This window comes from Podarcis melisellensis (genome assembly GCF_964234715.1).
Source record: "Podarcis melisellensis genome assembly, chromosome: 11".
Lineage (NCBI taxonomy): Eukaryota > Metazoa > Chordata > Lepidosauria > Squamata > Lacertidae > Podarcis > Podarcis melisellensis.
This window is the reverse complement of record NC_138543.1, coordinates 32,827,530-32,845,719: the sequence shown is the minus strand read 5'-3', so window position 1 is coordinate 32,845,719 and position 18,190 is coordinate 32,827,530. Positions and strand designations below refer to the sequence as shown.

Genomic DNA, 18,190 nt, shown 5'->3' with positions numbered 1-18,190 from the left:
ATGAATGCATACAAAGGGCAGTTTAAAAAACTGGTAAAGAGAAATAAAACAAATAGAATAAAATTAAAGATAAAGCAGCAGTACTGTAGAATGTAATCACAGTGCAATCGGGTACATCTTTAGAATTGAGTTCAATGAGATTTACTCGCAGATAAGCATGGCTTGGATAAAACAAGTATTTGATGTATTTGTAAATCTTGTTCCATTATGATGGAATGAAGTCAATCCAGCTTTGGCAATTTACCAACTTTCTTCTTCAGAGTATTTCAGTCACAGCTTTTCTTTTTTCTTTTTTAAAAAGATTCAGGTAGAAGTGTAGATGTTTTGCCTTTTTGAAGGCAAAAAAATATTTCCCCGCCCCCAAAAATAAAATAATAATAAATCATGCTACATAGATGAGGTCCAAAAGTTAGTCAGTAACATACTTTTGTTTGTTTGATAAAAAATTATAACCCACTTCTTCCAGATGTTTTGAACTATAGCTATTTATGCAGTAATGTTCTTCTATCTTCTAGAATATCTTCTAATGACAGAGTCCAACTTTTGTTTATTGTTTCAACTTTTATTCCTTCGCAGTGAGACTATAATGTTTCTTCATGAAATATTTCATCAAGGATTAAAAGCAAGAATAGCAAACTGGCCTACTTTAATTTTAGGTAAGTGCTCTTCACTAGGGCCATAATTATTTTTGCGTGGCCATATGGGGATATTAGGAGCAATTGCATCCTCTTTTTTTGGGCAGATGTCAAGTGTGTTTTTCAGAAGATATAACCATTTTAGGAAGGTGTAGTATGTTTCATTATGCAGAGCGGCTGAAAAATTGCCTCTGCATATCAATTCCACTGTTTAAAGTATACAACTTCTGTCGAGAGAGGAAAGGTGGTAACACTATTCCTTGTTAGGACTTCAGATTTTGCAGTTCTGGATGTAGATAATTTGCACTTAATGTTCTGTTTTATTTCTAAATGTGACCTATGAAAAAATGTGGATGGCAGCAACAATTTACTTTTCTCTTTGTTCTGTATAGCTGATTTATTTGATATCCTGCTGCCAATGCTGAATATTTATCAAGAATTTGTTCGGAATCATCAATATAGTCTCCAGGTCCTTGCAAACTGCAAGCAGAACAGAGATTTTGACAAGCTTTTGAAGCAGTATGAAGCCAACCCTGCCTGTGAAGGCAGAATGCTCGAGACATTCCTTACTTACCCCATGTTTCAGGTATTTTTGTTGTTACAGTGGTTTTCGGCATGTTACAAACACTACTTATATCATTTGGTTAGTAATACTAATGGCTGTTGCTCTAGCAGATTGGTTGTTGGTTGTTGTTGTCATCCATCTGTCTTGAGAGGCAAAGGAAGAATGTGCCTTCGGGGGTAAAGTAAAACCATTGGAGAGTTACAGCACCTGCCGTGGCTGTAGAGACGTGTTTTGTTGCAAGTGGGCCAATACATGGTGCTACAGGTGCACCATGGCGTTTCTTTTCTCCGTGCTCCTCCCAGCAGTCATTCCTCCTCTGGTTACTGCTGTGGACAACCTGACTGTCTTGTCTCCAGGTACTGTGATCGTCTGCAAGGCTTATAACCATATGGCGGGGTTAAGGTTACCAGCCTTTATGTCACATTTGCAGACATTTTTGTAACACAAGAGTTGGTGTGCCGGCAGGCCTAGTACCTGAAGCTTTTGGGGAACTTGCCATCTTCCATTCTGTGTATGTGACAAAGGCAGTGTAGACGTCGCTGAGACTATGAGCAAGATGGGAATGTGGGCTTGGGAAAGCACATCTTTATTTGAGACTCTATACTGCCAGGTGATGCACAAATCGTCCTGACACAGCACATGTGGAAAGGCATTGAGGCATCACTCCTGGTGGTTGTAAGTTGCCTACAACTCGCTTCCGTAAAGTAGAGTGCTCAACACACGCCTGATAGACCTTCATCTTGGTATTGGTCATTAGCATCACATTTTCCCTTACATTTTGGGCACGTCTGCCTTGCCAATTCACTTGTCTAGCTCAGATTTGATGGAATGGTTGTTTGTTGTGGTGGAACACAGATAGACAAAATCATCTACTACTTCAAGTCTGTGGTCACCAGTGCTGATGTGTGGAGTGCTGACAACGTCCTGACCCAGAGTGTTGGTCTTTGTCAGGCTGATGGTGAGGCTGAACTCCATGCAGGCTTGGGCAAAATGGTTGATAAGTCTCTATAAAGCTTCCTTGGAGTGTGCTGTCAAGGCTGTGTCATCTGCAAACAACATCTCTATAACTGTATATTTTATCTGGTGGAAGGGCCTTGAGCATAACAACCTTTTATATTACAGTCACAATTCGAAAGAGCTTTTAATACCTGTTGTTCAATATATTTTTGAAGACATTTTGATTTTGGTTTTTTTAAAAAAATTATTCCTATATCCAGTGGTTGTGTGATAAATAAATTTTTTTGCTATCAAGTTAAGTTCAATTCTCTTAATTATAGCACATGCAGTCTGAATGCTGACAATGAAGAAATCCTGCAAATTCAAGTCATGATTTTTTTAAAAAACATGCACACGCTTATGTAAAACTCACATCAAGACCTCTGAATCCACCTAGAAACCAGGCACTAGACATGCTCACTGTCTCATTCTGTCAATAAACCCTGGCAGCAGAGAGCAGCAGCAAACACAAGTCTTCAGTCACTGTTGTAAACCTAAAGAAAAATAAAGTGCAAAGACAGGCTCTTCTTGGAGGAACAGGGACTTAGCCTGGGAGAAGGAGCCTGCTGGGTTACCTGCAGAAATAAGTGTAGAATCAGGGAACTAAAGTGTTTCTTTTAAGTTTGGAGGAATATAGGTATCTATGCTACCTAGTCAGCTTTAAGCAGTAGCAGATGGTGGGTCAGAGCTGTGGGGCTCACCTCACCTCCAGTCAGTGGCATACCAAGATAGAGAGAAATGAGGCGGCGGCAAGGTTGGCACAGTACCAATGGACCAGTGGGCACACTGGATCAGCTCTGCTACTGCATTTGCACCTTGATCTTGTAGCTGCACACACACACGGAAACGCAGCAGTGATCCAACTGGCAGGAGGTTTTTGAGCATCTTGGGTGCCAAATGTTTCGGTTTTCGAACGCCGAAAACCCACAAGTAATAGCTTCCATTTTCAAACGCACCTCGGAAGTTGAACGGCTTCTGAGGAGAGTCTCTCAGTTTTCTCCATTGAAATTGCCAACTGCCTATTGCTCCTCGGTTGTCGAACATTTTGGAAGTCAAACGGTCTTCTGGAACAGATTACGTTTGACAACTGAGGTTCTACTGTATAAGAATGAACTCCACTAAGCTTCAGTCTTACCTACTGCCCCTCCCCTCCTCTCATGTATCCCCGAGGAAGAGATGGAAGCGCTTTTTTCTATTTCAAATTAACTGCAGTTTGTTGTGTCATTGAAATCCAGACAAACTGTGGTCAGTCTTAACTATACTTTGCTGAAACAAGACAACTTCAGGCAATACCTTATGGAGCTGGCATGTTTCCATAAATTATAGTTCAGATTAACCACAGTTTAGGGTCCAGAAAATATGATGCACTTCAGTTAGTCTGAAATTAAAATGAAAGCTTCCAGTCTCCTCATGAGGAGGGTAGGGAAAGAGTGTATAAGCCCAAGGTGCACTGAGGCTTGTTTTCATGATTTAGTTTTCGGCATTACATCCAAATGCAGCCATTATTTGCCAGCCTTATACAAACCCACACCAGGATTTTCATTTTATCATGGGATAAAGTGTTCTGGTAGCCTGAGATTGATGGGCTTCATGATAGACATATTGGTTTTGCATGTTAAACACATTTAAGACTAGTTGAACAACTGGAAAGGAAGGCCTCTGTTCGGTTTGACGTCCAAGCAACTAATTCTATGTAAAAACTAATGGATCTAGATGGGACTATGCATCCACATTCACCTCCTGGCAGTTAAAGAGGCCTAGATGAACAGTATGGTGTAGACTGGGCTGCATCTGCATTCACTGCACATCTGGAAGACAGAATCTCTGCCACTGAATTGGGGCTACTGTTAGTTTTTCAAGTTACTTATTTATCCTGAAGATTTCGTCTTAATGTAGAAAATATTTTAGCTGAGTGAGTTTATGTTGATAGAAGAAAATAAATGCAAAGAATTTAAAAAACAATTTTCTTTTTTCTTTTCTTTTTTTTTAATTTCAAGACCAAGTGTGCTTTTACATATAAACTTGCTGATAACCCCTTTCACCCATCTTTAGATTCCTAGATATATAATAACCCTCCATGAACTTCTGGCTCACACACCGCATGAGCATGTAGAAAGAAAAAGCCTTGAATTTGCTAAATCTAAGCTAGAAGAGCTTTCAAGGTGAGACTCCTTTTGTTCTACGAATATGAGGCTAAAACGGAAACTGTGGATTACAAAATCAATGCGTTATTTTCAAAAGATTGAACTTGGTATCTTTGGGCACAGCAAAAATAAACATGCAGTGTCTCCAGAGAGCTGAATTTAACTTTTAAGAGACCACTCAAAGGCCAGCATTGCATTGTGTAAGCATAGTTGCGCCTAAATTATTGATAGGGGTTTATTTTATTTTATTTTTATTTTGGTCTTGAGCCAAATTTAAATAGTCTGAGTCTCCCCACTTGTGATTCCCAGCAACTGTCATTCAGAAGCATATTACCTCCAGTGGTGGAAACAGAGCATTGCCTAAGAGAATAATGCTATAATAATAATTCATGAATAAATCCACCCAAAACACAGGAGCATAACCAAACATACCAGCCTAGAAAAACAAACTAGGTGTACAGCATGCTGCAGTACAAAGGAAATTTATATTTTAAAAACCTTTGAGTGGTGCTAAAAGGCAAACTTCTTTGGAGAAAGCATTTCACATCCAAGTTTCAATGCTAAAAAGACTTTCTAGCCATCACCTAGCTAGCATCACGTGGTGGGACCTGGCAGAGAGTTGCTCATGATGAGGGTAATAAGGTATGGGAAAGCTACCGTAATTTTCGCCCTATAGGACGCACCGGCCCATAGGACGCACCTAGATTTTTTTTGGGGGGGGGAAATAAAGGGAAAAAAATTATTCCCCCCCCCCAGGTGCGGGGCTGGGGCGGGGGAAGCCCGAGCTTCCCCCAACCCCAGCTCCCAGAACAGGAAGCTCTCCACAAGCCCGAGCTACCCCCGACCCCAGTCCCCAGAACAGGACCCAGAGCCATGCCAAAGCTGTGTGCAGCTTTGGCATCGCTCTGGGAACTTGCGGGGCTGGGGGAGGGGGAAGCCCTCCGCTAGCCTCCAAACCAGGTCGGGAGACAGCGGGATTTTGCGGGGCTGGTGGGGCTGGCGACGGGGAGGAGCAGGCTTCTCCCCCCCCCCCAGCCTTCTAACCAAGTCGGGGGACAGCAGGAAAGGCACGCTGCGCCTCTCCCACTGTCCCCCGAGTTTGCGGGGCTTGCGACAGGGAGGAGAGGCTTCCCCCCCCGCCAGCCTTCTAACAAAGTCGGGGGACAGCGGGATGGCGGCGTTCCGCCTCCCCGCTGTCCCCCAAGCTTATGGGGCTGGCGGTGGGGCTCTCCTGAAGCCTGGAGAGGCTTCAGCGAAAGCCTGCATTCACCCCATAGGACACACACACATTTCCCCTTCATTTTTGGAGGGGAAAAAGTGCGTCCTATAGGGCGAAAAATACGGTATATGTGCTTTAAGCATGCACTTTATTTCTTGAAGCTGAACATTCCCTTTTTCTTTGCAACAGAGTGATGCATGATGAAGTGAGTGACACAGAAAACATACGGAAAAATCTGGCAATAGAAAGAATGATAGTAGAGGGTTGTGATATATTATTGGACACCAGCCAGACTTTTATACGACAAGGTAAGACCATTTTCTTTAGCATGCATTTCCACAGTATTAAGAGAGCATAGCTGAAAACCAGAGTTAATGTTGGCATCATTGGGAAAAATAAGGGTGCAATATATAGCTGGCACCATAAGTGTGTGATTGTCCAGATACAATTCATGAATATTAACCCCACAGTTTTGGGCTGCTGCTGAGCCCCACCTCTATGCTGTTTTTTTTCCAGGGGTCATGAAAAACAGCAGCACAATAATAGTAAAGCACCCGTGGGAAAGTAACATACACAATAACCGGACTATCGTCTTCAGTGGACCAGAAATTATCTACAGCAACATGGAAAATAGGTCTGTCTGGCCAATAGATGTTGCAGTCCCAGATGGTGCCAACATTCGGGCAAAAGCACAAGAGAAACTTGGAGTACTTGAAGCTTTGTCAAATGGTGGAGAGATTGTGAGGAATGAAAACAGCTGTCTTTTGTTTCCGTTTTTCATCTGTGCTTCAGGAACAGCTCAAAATGATACAGTCTGATAAAAAAAAAAACCCTTCAGATTGTCTTTTCAGTGCCAGAGCCAGAGTAGGAGAAAAGTTACGAGGGTATTACATTATCTGGTATATTTGAAATGCCCAGGGACATGCATGTCTTCTGGAAGACCTCTGCTTGTGGCTTTTTTGTGGAAGCTCAGAATTTATGGTACACAACTATGTGCAGTGCAGGTTAACATAGTCATATATGTAGGGTATCCATTATCAACTAAATATCTGGCACAAGCACCCTTTAAGAGAAGTAGCTATGACCCAGGAGGCCGGCTCCTGGAGAGTTAACTCAGAGGTGTGGCCTGGCTGGAGAAGCTCGTTACTCTGTGCAGAATAAAGTTCGTTCTCCCATCAACTCAGCTTGTAGTGAGTCTCTGTGTAAACAGCAGAATATAATACAATGCACACCAGGCACCTTCCAGATGTTATTGGATTCCGGTTCCATCAGCCGCAGCCAGCATGGCCCAGTGTCAGTTATAGGGATGGAAGGATTCCATTTAGGTTCTCTTTGTTTCTCATTTTCACCTCAGCTCTCCACATTTATGGATTAAAAAATTCTCATGAGAATTCATGTGAACTGAATCTAATTTCACCTTGGAGGGACATAGTTTCCTTACCTCTATCTAATACACACTTTTATCAACCTGACCTGCCAAAGTAACACTTCTTCTGTAGCCAAAATTTCAACAGCAGGTTCCGGGGGAAGCCAAAGGTTTTCAGAAGTACAAACCAAATCCTTCCAGAACAACTTGATGGAAGGGGAACCTCAAGACAGCTCAGTGAAGTTGAACATGCTGAGTAGGGATTAAACGCTGAGTGACTGTTGGAAGGGGGATGGAACAAAGTGTATTAGAAAAGGGCAAAGCTGGTTGGCTGTTTCGTTGCAGGCCCAGTTTATGATCCATGAATGTTTCCAAGAAGAAAATGAGAAATGAAGCTACTGACACCAGTAGGAAAACACCATTAGGAAAGTCTATAGCCACTTACTCAAGCTCTGTTTTCCAGCAACCACACTGAGCAAGCGTCATATACTCGATGAAGCTTGCATTTTTTGGGTCTTGTTTTCAAAAAGAGGACAGGCAGTGTTTATCTTAAAATTTCACACTGTTCTGATTGAAAATAATTTTCTGCTTCAGACGTTTTGAAAGTGCCACAGATTGAAATCCTCATCTTGTGGAAGTCATATTGAAAAAGCAACACATGACAAAGAAATGGCAAATCCTTGATCTTGTTATAAATATTATTGATGGCTGGAAGAATTCCACACATCTACAAGTTGATGCTTATGCATTTTAAGTGCTCTTTTCAGCTCTCTGAACAGCTGATACAAAAACAAACAACAGAGACCTCATCTGGTCTCCTAGGAATTTAAAGTGTTCTCTCAGCTGTCAAAGGTTTTCCTCTGATCAGTAGGGCATTATCTGCCAATGATCTGGATTTAAAATGGCTGTGAAAGTGACAGGTGTAAGACTTGGCACTGGCACCAACAGTCAGTGTGGTACTAACTCAACCCCTGGTACTAACTCAACCCCTTTTTGATTGTCCTTTGGATCATTAATGCTGCAATTCTACACACAGGTACCAGGGAGAAAGCCTCCTTAAAATCAATGGGACTTTCTTCAGCGTACAGTGGTACCTTGGTTTACGAACTTAATCCGTTTCGGAAGTCCATTCTTAAACTGAGACTGTTCTTAAACCGAGGTGCGCTTTTCCTAATGAAGCCTCCCACTGCCGGTGCCCTTCCACCGTTCAGCTTCTGTTCTTAGACCGAGTTCGCAGACTGGGACACTACTTCCGGTTTTGCAGAGTTCATAAACCAAATAGTTCTTAAACAGGTCTGTTCTTAAACTGAGGTACCACTGTATTTATATTACTTATTTCACAAGATTTATTACCCCTTGATTGTCATAAAACCTCAAAGCAATTTACAGAAAGAATAGATAAGTATAGGTTTGTACGGTCAGCATGAGAAAAAGCTTGTTCTGCAAAATGTACAACTATATAAATTTAAATATTTCTTGATAGAAATTGCATTGCTGGTCTTATAACTTCTCACTTTCATGGTAACACACAACTTTGCTAAAGCTAGGCAGTGTATTTTTGAATGTATTGGTAAAATTATACTTGAAATGTGTAAGACCAGAAAGTTTTACTTTCCTTGTGTGAATTTCCTTGTATGTTGTAAGTAGAGTGTAAAAACAAAACAAAAAGCGACCTCCATTCTAATGGAATTATTATGTTGTGTGTAAATTATCTATGCTGTAAATTCTCTATGTAGCATACCATTCGCCTATACTTCTGTGTATTAAAATATTATCACTGAGTAACTGCTCATATCTGTGCCAAAATTGTGCAGAATTCAACATTGCATGAGTGAACTTTTGCTAATGCACTAGGACATCCCCTCCTCAACCTTCTTGCAACCCCTAAAACAGATCTTGAGGGTGTATGGAATGCTGCTAAGAGGAGGAGTGGAAGATGGAATTAGAAGTCCTTTCTGCTTTGTGTGTGTGTGTGTGTGTGTGTGTGTGTGTGTGTAAGTAAAGTAGTCTTAAGCATATTTACTTGGAAGCAAGTTTCACTGCATTCATTTGTTTTACATTTTGATTTAAAATAACTTCTAGGCACGTTAAAAAAACTACATTCACCTTTACAGCGTCTCATGTGACCTGGTGTCATGCTTAAAGCATTCTTATTTGATTGAGTTAGCCTGTGTGTTTAGCCTTTGTGAGCCAGTGACCCTTGGCTTAGAAAGAAACAGCATTGGCATATAAATTTTGCATGCATAGAGGCTGATGCACATATGATGAATCCATTGGTTGTGGGTCACTTGGAGGCCCTGCATTGGGAAGTGCTTTTTGCAATATCCATCATCTTTAGGCACTTACTTCCTCATATGTATGTATAGGCATTGAGCCTTAATGCCTCAGTAATGTCTGATTCTGCATTGTGTGTCTACCTAAAAATCTGTGAATTAATAAACTATAGTATAACAACATTTTTAATAGTACCTTTTTATTATTATAAAATGAAATATTGCATTCTCAAAGGCACATATTTTCAGGGCTCTAGACAATGTTAAAAAAAAAGTGAGAAAAATCACTTAACAGCTACTTTAGAAAAATCACCTGTTACAGTACTCTTTGTTCAAAACTTGTTTTGATTTCTTTCAAGCTCTGAGTCCCAGTACTAGAGAAAGCTGTTTTCCCTCCTGAGTTAAGACAATTTGGATGCAAGGGGTATGAATGAACTTTCCAATAAATACATTTATAAACATGCTTTTGCAGGTTCATCTCTGAGTTAATGGATATAGTTTAGGGTCCCGGGTGGCACTGTGGTCTAAACTACTGAGCCTCTTGGGCTTGCCAATCGGAAGGTCAGCAGTTCGAATCCCCACGACGGAGAGAACTCCCATTGCTCTGTCCCAGCTCCTGCCTACCTAGCAGTTCAAAAGCATGCTAGTGCAAGTAGATAAATAGGTACCGCTGCAGCGGAAAAGTAAATAGTGTTTCCATGCGCTCTGGTTTCCGTCATGGTGTTCCGTTGCACCAAAAGCGGTTTAGTCATGCTGGCCACATGACCCAGAAAGCTGTCTGTGGACAAACCCAGGCTCCCTTGGCCTGAAAGCGAGATGAGCGCCTCAACCCCATAGTCGCCTTTGACTGGACTTAACCATCCAAGGGACCTTTACCTTTACCTTTATATAGTTTTGGGCCTAAGAATGGATGGACCTCAGTTTAAACTTCCATTCTGCTATGGCAATTTAAGGTCTCTTCACATTTTTAAGTCCTTTGTGGGGGTTTTAATTATTTGTTTGGAAGATTGTTATTGTACCTTTTCAAATTAAATATATATATAGTGGTGCCTCGCAAGACGAAATTAATTCGTTCCGCAAGTCTTTTCGTCTTGCGAGTTTTTCGTCTTGCGAAGCACGGTTTCCCATAGGAATGCATTGAAAATCAATCAATGCGTTCCTATGGAAACCGCCTTCAGACCAGGTCTGGGGACAGTCTGTCCCCCGACCTCTTCTGAAGGCCGGCGGGGGGCGAAAGTCTTTGCTTCCACCCCGCATGCCTTCCCGTGACAGCGGAGACCTTTTCTTCTTGCGAAGCAAGCCCATAGGGAAAATTGTCTAGCGAAGCGACGCAAAAACCGAAAAACCCTTTCGTCTTGCGGGTTTTTCGTCTTGCGAGGCATTCGTCTTGCGGGGCACCACTGTATGTTTCCAGTTGGCTTGTAAATTAAAAACAGTAATACAAATTACACATCATGGATAAAATTTTTCGGAGGGGAGGCAACCTTTGCCAGTTGGGCACCACTTCCTCCCACCATGTTTTAGAGAGACTCCCAATATTATGGAGAAGATTTGCGTAGGGCACAAGCACTGTAAGAGAAAGGGCGCGGGATCAGAAAGTCACCACCCCCTTTGATTGGTAGGAGTGACCCAGGAGAAATGTGGGCCCTAAGTGGCAATCTGATGGTTGTATTAACAGCAGGGTCTCATAAGAAGATCCTAAGCAATCTGCTAGGCCTATACCTATATATCAGTGCTGTAAATAAGTAAAATATTGTTCTGGTACAATGCGGAGACTGTTTGGTGGCCGTTATTGTCCATTTGAACTAAAATAACACATCTTGGGCACATATTTTCAGGGTTCTGGGCAATAGAAGTAAGGTTTCTTATCCCACTGTTGTTTTTTTCTGTGTCTCAATATTGCAATATAATTGCTGCTGTCATGCAGGCTAAGCTGCCTTTCAGATATTACAGTGGCTGATATTTCATCAAATGACTCTTTTAAAATGGAAAACCTTTTAAGACCCAACCTGAAAAGCAGCAGTCCCCGATCAGCGGTTTCCAACAGAATGATGTTGCAGTGGTCCTACCCCACCATAAGCCTTTTCAGCTTTTCAGAATGTACCTGTTTTGACAGAATGGCTGCCTCCATGACAAACCTACTTATCCCATTATATAATCAAACTGTCACTCTTCTTTGTATTTTATCCCTCTACTTGAAGACATTATGGTTAAATTATTTTTATTCCTATAGCTATAGCAACAAAGAAAAAGAAACAAAGAATCTGTTCAGGTCCCAGTCCTACCTTTAAGCAGGGAGGAGCATAACCCCCTAAATCTAGCTTGCTGGCCTCAGGTGTGGCATAGAAAGCTGCTCCTTCACCAGTACTGAAGTAAGATTTAAATGCCACTTCTGTGCATAAAAATGGGGAGAATAACTTGGATGCCAAAAGATCTGTGTTGCATATTTACTAGGAACTATACCACCCTCCACCCTGCTTGATTTTTTTAAAAAAACTTTCATTGCATTATGAAAGCAGAATTAAAAATATACATAATATAATCCAGACTGCCCTGTGTGAGAGCTGAAAATGATTCCACTTAAAGAGAATGGATTTTCCCTTTGGTTTCCTGCTTCAGCTTTTCTTGCCAGAGGCTCTCGTGCCTTTCAGGAGCAGCTTTTTAGGAGGTGCAAGATGTAAAGTGGCTGCATGCAAATATTATTATGATTATATCCTACCTTTTTCTCTGACAGGGACTCAAGGTGGCTTTCAGCTAAAAGAGAAACAACTGAAAACTTATATTTAAAAAAGCAATGATTTAAAAACAATTAAACATTAGTATGTATCTGCCAGCAAATTTGTTGATGCTACCGTGCCAAACATTGCCAAGCTCCTGGTACACCTTTACTTGCAGGCTGGAAAGGAAGGGAAAGCAATTGTAAATTCTCAGCACACACTTTTCAGATTTCTGTTCAATGTGGTTTGCTTGTATTGTTTTCTGGTTCTGGGCAAATCTGAGGGATCAAAATAAAGGGGGGAAATCATTTGTTCAGGAGTGCACCAGGAATAGTTAAGATCACAGCATTAAAGCATTGAGGAAGTAGTGAACACAGAAAGGAGAGCAGCAAATAGTCTGCAACCATCTGTGGAGCAATTTGGACCGCAATTTCCCCCAATTTATCAGATGATCCCTGTTATTGGGTAAATCCAAATCTACAGGGGGAAAGCATAAAGACTGGTGTTGTCTGAGAGTAATGTCATATGGACTACACAAATAAAAAGGAGAAGGTTAACAGCTGCAAACACACAGTAACCTCTGGTGAGGACAAGTCCACAGAATGAGATAATAATAAATCCATTTACAAGACATGTTGAAAAATGGACTTCAGTAGGTATCAAAAACCAAAAAAACAAACAGTAGAGACGGCATCTGTCTGACATGTAATGGGAGGAACTTCCATTATCAATGTTTTGTCATTATTTTATTTTTTTATTTTAATGTTTCTGTTCTTCTGGAAAAGTTTTAGAGATGTATAAAACAAACTTTTAGTAAACAGTCCCACCGGTGGTTGCTTTAAGATCAGTGGTTGGAATTACATTACTTTGTTATCCTGAGAGAAAATAAGTACTGGTAATTTTGAATAGCAAAGGCAAATTGATTTTTGCTGTTGCCCAGAGAGTCTAGTTATTGGGTGATTAAGAAATATGAATGAAGTAATTTTTTTTAATTGTTTGCTGAATTTTGTCTTACAATTGATATTCTTTTTGTGTAATTGAAATGCTGTAGCCCTCTACAGTTAGGTTGCTTAACTTCCATTGACTTCAGTCCTGTGCATTGGCCTTAAACAGCCTATGCACAGGATTACAGTCAAACATTTTCCTGCAGGGTAACCCATTGTAGTGTTTGTTGCACCACAGCTCCTATCATCCCTGACTCCTGGCCATGCTGCCTGGACAAAGATGGGAGCTGGCCACAACACCTAGAAAACACCACACTGGCTACTCCTACTTTAGTGAAACCAGTGTAATTAGGATGGTCATCTTGCCCCACATGGTGTGCTAAGAGAGATATACATAATATCAAATAGATAATGAGGCATAGAATGTGAAGGATTCCACTTATTAATCTTATATTTACAATGTACCATTTGCTTTTGTAATCACTAGGTACTCTTATTCAAGTACCTTCCGTTGAGAGGGGGAAACTTAGTAAAGTTCGCCTGGGATCATTGTCTTTGAAAAAAGAAGGAGAAAGACAATGTTTTTTATTTACAAAACACTTTTTAATTTGTACAAGGAGCTCTGGAGGAAAGCTGCATCTACTTAAGGTACAGTTTTTTCATAGCTACGTCATTTACATTTAGCATGGTGGAATGTAGAGCATAAAGTTCCGAATTCTGGTGTTTCTCACTACATGTTACATTTCATTACTGCATGGTAGTTTAATTTAGGACATGAAGGATTTTATGTATTTCAGTAAATTGAGCCACCGAGGCAATGCACAAGAATTGCCTGGAAACGGTATCTCAGTATGGGAAAACTTATAATTTGAACAGAGTGTTAGCTTTTCTAAACTAATTGTAATTGAAATTGAAATCTGGTCACAGAAATGTTACAGGAACAATTTTATTGCAAGGGACACACCATCCATTGCACGCCTTCATCAACCAGCTGGTTGCATGGCTTAACGTCGCTCATGGATGGACTGGCCCTGTATATATATATAATGCCGTTTCCAATGATATAGCCTTCCAGTATAACTTTACAGTGAAATACTTTTCTTGAATTATTCCCCTACATGGATTGAAACTGTAATGTATTCAAATCTGAAAAAAATAGGTCTGCATTAATCTGTTTTTCTGTTTGGGATTCGGATACCTTATTTATTATATTCACACATTTCTCCCATGGAGTTGCTAGGCTGGTATGAATGAGTGTGCCATGCCATTAATCCTATCAGTAAAATTGATTTTATTTGCTGTTGGTTAATACACTGTAGAATTATTTTAATTGGAAAAAGGAACACATGCAGCTTAAATTTATCTTCATTTTTTGGAATTAATAATGTTCTTGATTTTTGCAAGTGTGTTCAGCTATTGGAACAATCCTTTCTAGGAGACTGTGTAACATTAAATTGCATAGTTTTGCATAATTTTAAGTGGGGGAGAGAGGATAAAATAGATTCCTGAAAAAGGTATTATTTATATCCCTAGGCAGGAGGTGTTCTCTCGTTAATAGAATGCACACTAATTGAGGAGGCTGATACGAATGATGATGACTGTAAGTTATATCAAACTGTTTAATATAATTATAATGTTTACACAAACATTAGTGTATTTTTCTGTACAATGCATAATGAATACAGTCCCCAGATAATGTGTCTGTCGCAGCTCCCAAGAAAACACAGGATTGAAATCTACATACCACAAGCCTTTCCTGCCTCTCATAAATTGGTCAACCTCTACTGCTGCTTCCACCAGAGGAAGGCAGACTGGGATGGTCATAACTGTGCTATACTCAGCAACTGTTTGGCAGGCTGAGAGGGGTTTGATTGCCAGTGCCAATTGACTGGAGAGCAGGAAGGGGTGCAGTATTATTATTAATGATAATAATATATATATTTATTTATACCCCACCCATCTGGCTGTGTTTCCACAGCAATAGTATCTCCTCTCTCCAGCTGCTTGGTGCAGGGAAGAAGGGAGGACTGCTGCCCAGAGCCAATCACCTAGAGAATGAAGGGGAGCACACAAGGGATCACTGAGATTGTATTGCACATCTCTCTGCATGTATGTGGGTTCACTGTGGTGTGTGTGTGTGTGGTGGGAGAGAGAGAGAGAGAGATGTGTATGTCTGAGTGGGACCTAATACTTACCAGTAAATGCTGCCCTTGGGGCTAAAAAAGGTTGTCCAGCCCTGCAATAAAAGGAACGGGAGTGTGCCTAGTTGTTTCATATGAATAGATGGTTTTTAACTGAGAAGTTGGATCAGTAGAAAGTTGGGCAGATTGGGGATGTTGGGGAGGTGGGTCATTGCATCATATCTGATTTAGACCACAATCCAGCGATCGGCAGGAACTAAGACTGCAGTCTCAACACATATACCTTCAAGTTGGCCCCATTGAACTCAGTGGGATTTAAACTCTAAGATATAAAGGAATGATGCTCTCAGGTTCAAGTTGCTAAACAAGAAACCATATGAGGTTTTGGTGGCTTCCTAATTAAGAGCAAACTGCTTGGTCCCTGGGGCACAAACTGGGGCTCTAAGCTTTCCATTGCTGTAGGTTTTCCCAGTCATTTCAGTGGAAGGTAGAATTCTCTATGGATAGTGGGGATGCATCCATGAAACTTTGTTAAACAAAAATGGGGTATATTTGCATGGAGTTCTGTGCTCGTGTTAGATCCCTATAGAACTTCATATTGAGGGACATGTGGACCAGAATTCGAAGCACTAGTTTCATAAGCTGAAGAACATTTTAAACTTATTTTTCTCAATTAGCAGCTTCCCATGCTGTATGGCAAGCCGTTTCTGAAATCATAAACATCATAAACAGTTTGTGGTATTCCCTGGGAATCCAGTGTTCAAAGTAGAAAAAGAAAGTAACTGTGCTAATGAGTAGCCCTGGCAGGGGCCTAAATCACTCTTTGGAGTCTTGCCACACTATACACAACAGATGCTGCATGCAGGACAAATTTATCTGTGTTGTGCCTTGAGTTTTTATGCACCTCAGATTTCCATCTGTAATTGCTTTGTTCTTTGCTCCCTATGTGAAGCGAAAGGTTCTGGGCAAGTATTTGGACATCTTGATTTCAAGATTGTGGTTGAACCAGCAGATGCTCCTCCTTTTACCATTGTCCTGTTAGCCCCTTCACGGCAGGAAAAAGCAGCCTGGACAAGTGACATTAGTCAGGTAATTTCACTTTCTTGGAGATTACATGTTTTACTCAGCATGCAATAATAATTTCACGGCTTGATATGTAGGAAATAGAATATTTTGGTATCAGTAACAAAATAGTGCGATCAGTAACAAAATAGTGCAAAATAGTTCAACTAAAAAATGGTAACTTGCCCATGTTGAACTGGTGCTAGTTCAACAATAAAATGATAGATAGATAGATAGATAGATAGATAGATAGATAGATAGATAGATAGATAGATAGATGATAGATAGATAGATGATAGATAGACTTTGATAGTGAAGGAGGAAGAAACAGTTAAGAAGAGAGACAATGCAAGATTAGGCTACACCAACTGCACAAAATACGTGTACCTCTTTGAAGGGGTGGATGATTTTGGGTTAGGAATGCCATGGAGTACGAACCCTTTTTCAAATTAGGGGCAGACCATGCCCCCTTCTCACATGAATACCAGCATCCGACTTCATGAAAAAATGCTAATTGCAAACACAATCAATTACATTTAAAGTAACTCCTGTAAGGTTGCAAGCCTCATACTAGTTACTTGAGAACAGTTCAGTTGTGATCTGTAAGCTGCTTGTGAAGCAAGCCAAAAGCAAACAAAGGGACATTCATTTCCCCTCTGCTTTGGTAATATGATTGGTGCTGCAACCTTTAATCTATTTAACTGGTACGTTAATCAACTAAAGCTTTAATCACAGATTAGAATTTGCCTCTGATTAATTGGTGGGACCGAAACTAAAAAGCAAAATTCCTTCAGGATATCCAGATATACTGGTTTCCTCCTCCTCCTCTTTGTACTGAAACTGATGAGAATTAAACTTACTGATGGCTCCCTCCCACCTCCATTTTTATCATATTAACAAATATGGATTGGATTTGGGTCATGAATTTGCCCTTGAAATAATTTTTTAAAAGCTCAATATTCAAAAAAACGTAATAAATCCCCCCCACCTGGTATGTCCTGAAGCAAACACTTCACCTTTCTATTAATATATATTTTTTTAATCACTAATGGTTGTCATCACATTACAGATATTTGGAAATACAGAATATGTTGTAGAGTATGCCATCTGTAACAGAATGTAGGTATTAAAGCAACAGTAGAATTATTTACCTTGCTGAACTCAGCAAATAGCAGGAGAATAACCAATAATCATGACATCTCCAAAGTGCAAGAAAAAGGAAATAGTAAAGGCACACAGTTGTAATTATGGGATTAGGAATGGTAAATGGAGTTCACTGTTATGCCCCCTATAAACCTGAACAGACCCAATCAGTCTGCTCAGCCTTCATGCCTGGCTCATAATAAGCTTTACTCAGCACCAGACCTTCTTGGAAAGTCTCCAACACCAGAGTACCCCTTAACATTAAGATTGTGACAGGGAGGGAATAGCATTATGGAGGTTGTTGACGTGTTCATACATTGCCAGGAACTCTGGGAAGTCTAGTTTTCTGTTCCTTCTGGCTCAACAGATAGAGCTTTTCTTTTACTGTGAGTATAGCAGTTGAGATTTACAAGATTATTTTTTTTAAATCACCATCCTATATTTCCACTCCCCAGTGTGTTGACAACATACGGTGCAACGGTTTAATGACCATAGTATTTGAAGAAAACTCCAAAGTCACTGTGCCACATATGATCAAGTAAGTTTGCTGATTTCGACATGCAGCCATACTGTGGGACTTCTTGCATTATCCCTCTAATGCAAAATTGAAACCTTGCTGTTTTGCTTCACTGCACTATTAATCCCATGTTTCACAGGGAAATGCTGCATTAGTTGTGTGCCTACTTTGTTTGCTTTTCAAGATTTAGAAACTATTAGTCTGAATGGTAATATACTAGTTTTTGTTCTTGAAATCATTGTTATAATTTTACATTTAATGTGTGTGCTACTTTATATGTGTTTGTTTTAAGATTTTCTTTAGATTCTGATGTTACCCTGGCAGACACAACCAACCTTAGACTCTGTGGGCAGTATCCAGTGAAGTGGATCCATTGGCTGCTTGCACAGTGGAACTTCCCCTCCCGCCCCTCTTCCTGCATGTCCCTTGTGCCCTCCAGAGGGTTGAAGGAAACCCTAGAACAGATTT

General features: G+C 40.5%; 1 protein-coding gene across 3 annotated transcripts in view; it reads left to right on the top strand.

Annotated features, from left to right (window-relative positions):
* The window catches only part of RASGRF2 (Ras protein specific guanine nucleotide releasing factor 2), an 83,556-nt gene that overhangs the window by 30,568 nt on the left and 34,798 nt on the right, over positions 1-18,190 (top strand). For all 3 annotated transcript variants that reach the window (XM_081930138.1, XM_081930137.1, XM_081930139.1), the window contains exons 6-13: positions 577-656; positions 1,028-1,221; positions 4,249-4,358; positions 5,749-5,867; positions 13,347-13,507; positions 14,393-14,459; positions 15,953-16,089; positions 17,661-17,743. In XM_081930138.1, coding sequence (XP_081786264.1) covers positions 577-656; positions 1,028-1,221; positions 4,249-4,358; positions 5,749-5,867; positions 13,347-13,507; positions 14,393-14,459; positions 15,953-16,089; positions 17,661-17,743 — 951 coding nt within the window. The remainder of the gene's footprint in view (positions 1-576; positions 657-1,027; positions 1,222-4,248; positions 4,359-5,748; positions 5,868-13,346; positions 13,508-14,392; positions 14,460-15,952; positions 16,090-17,660; positions 17,744-18,190) is intronic.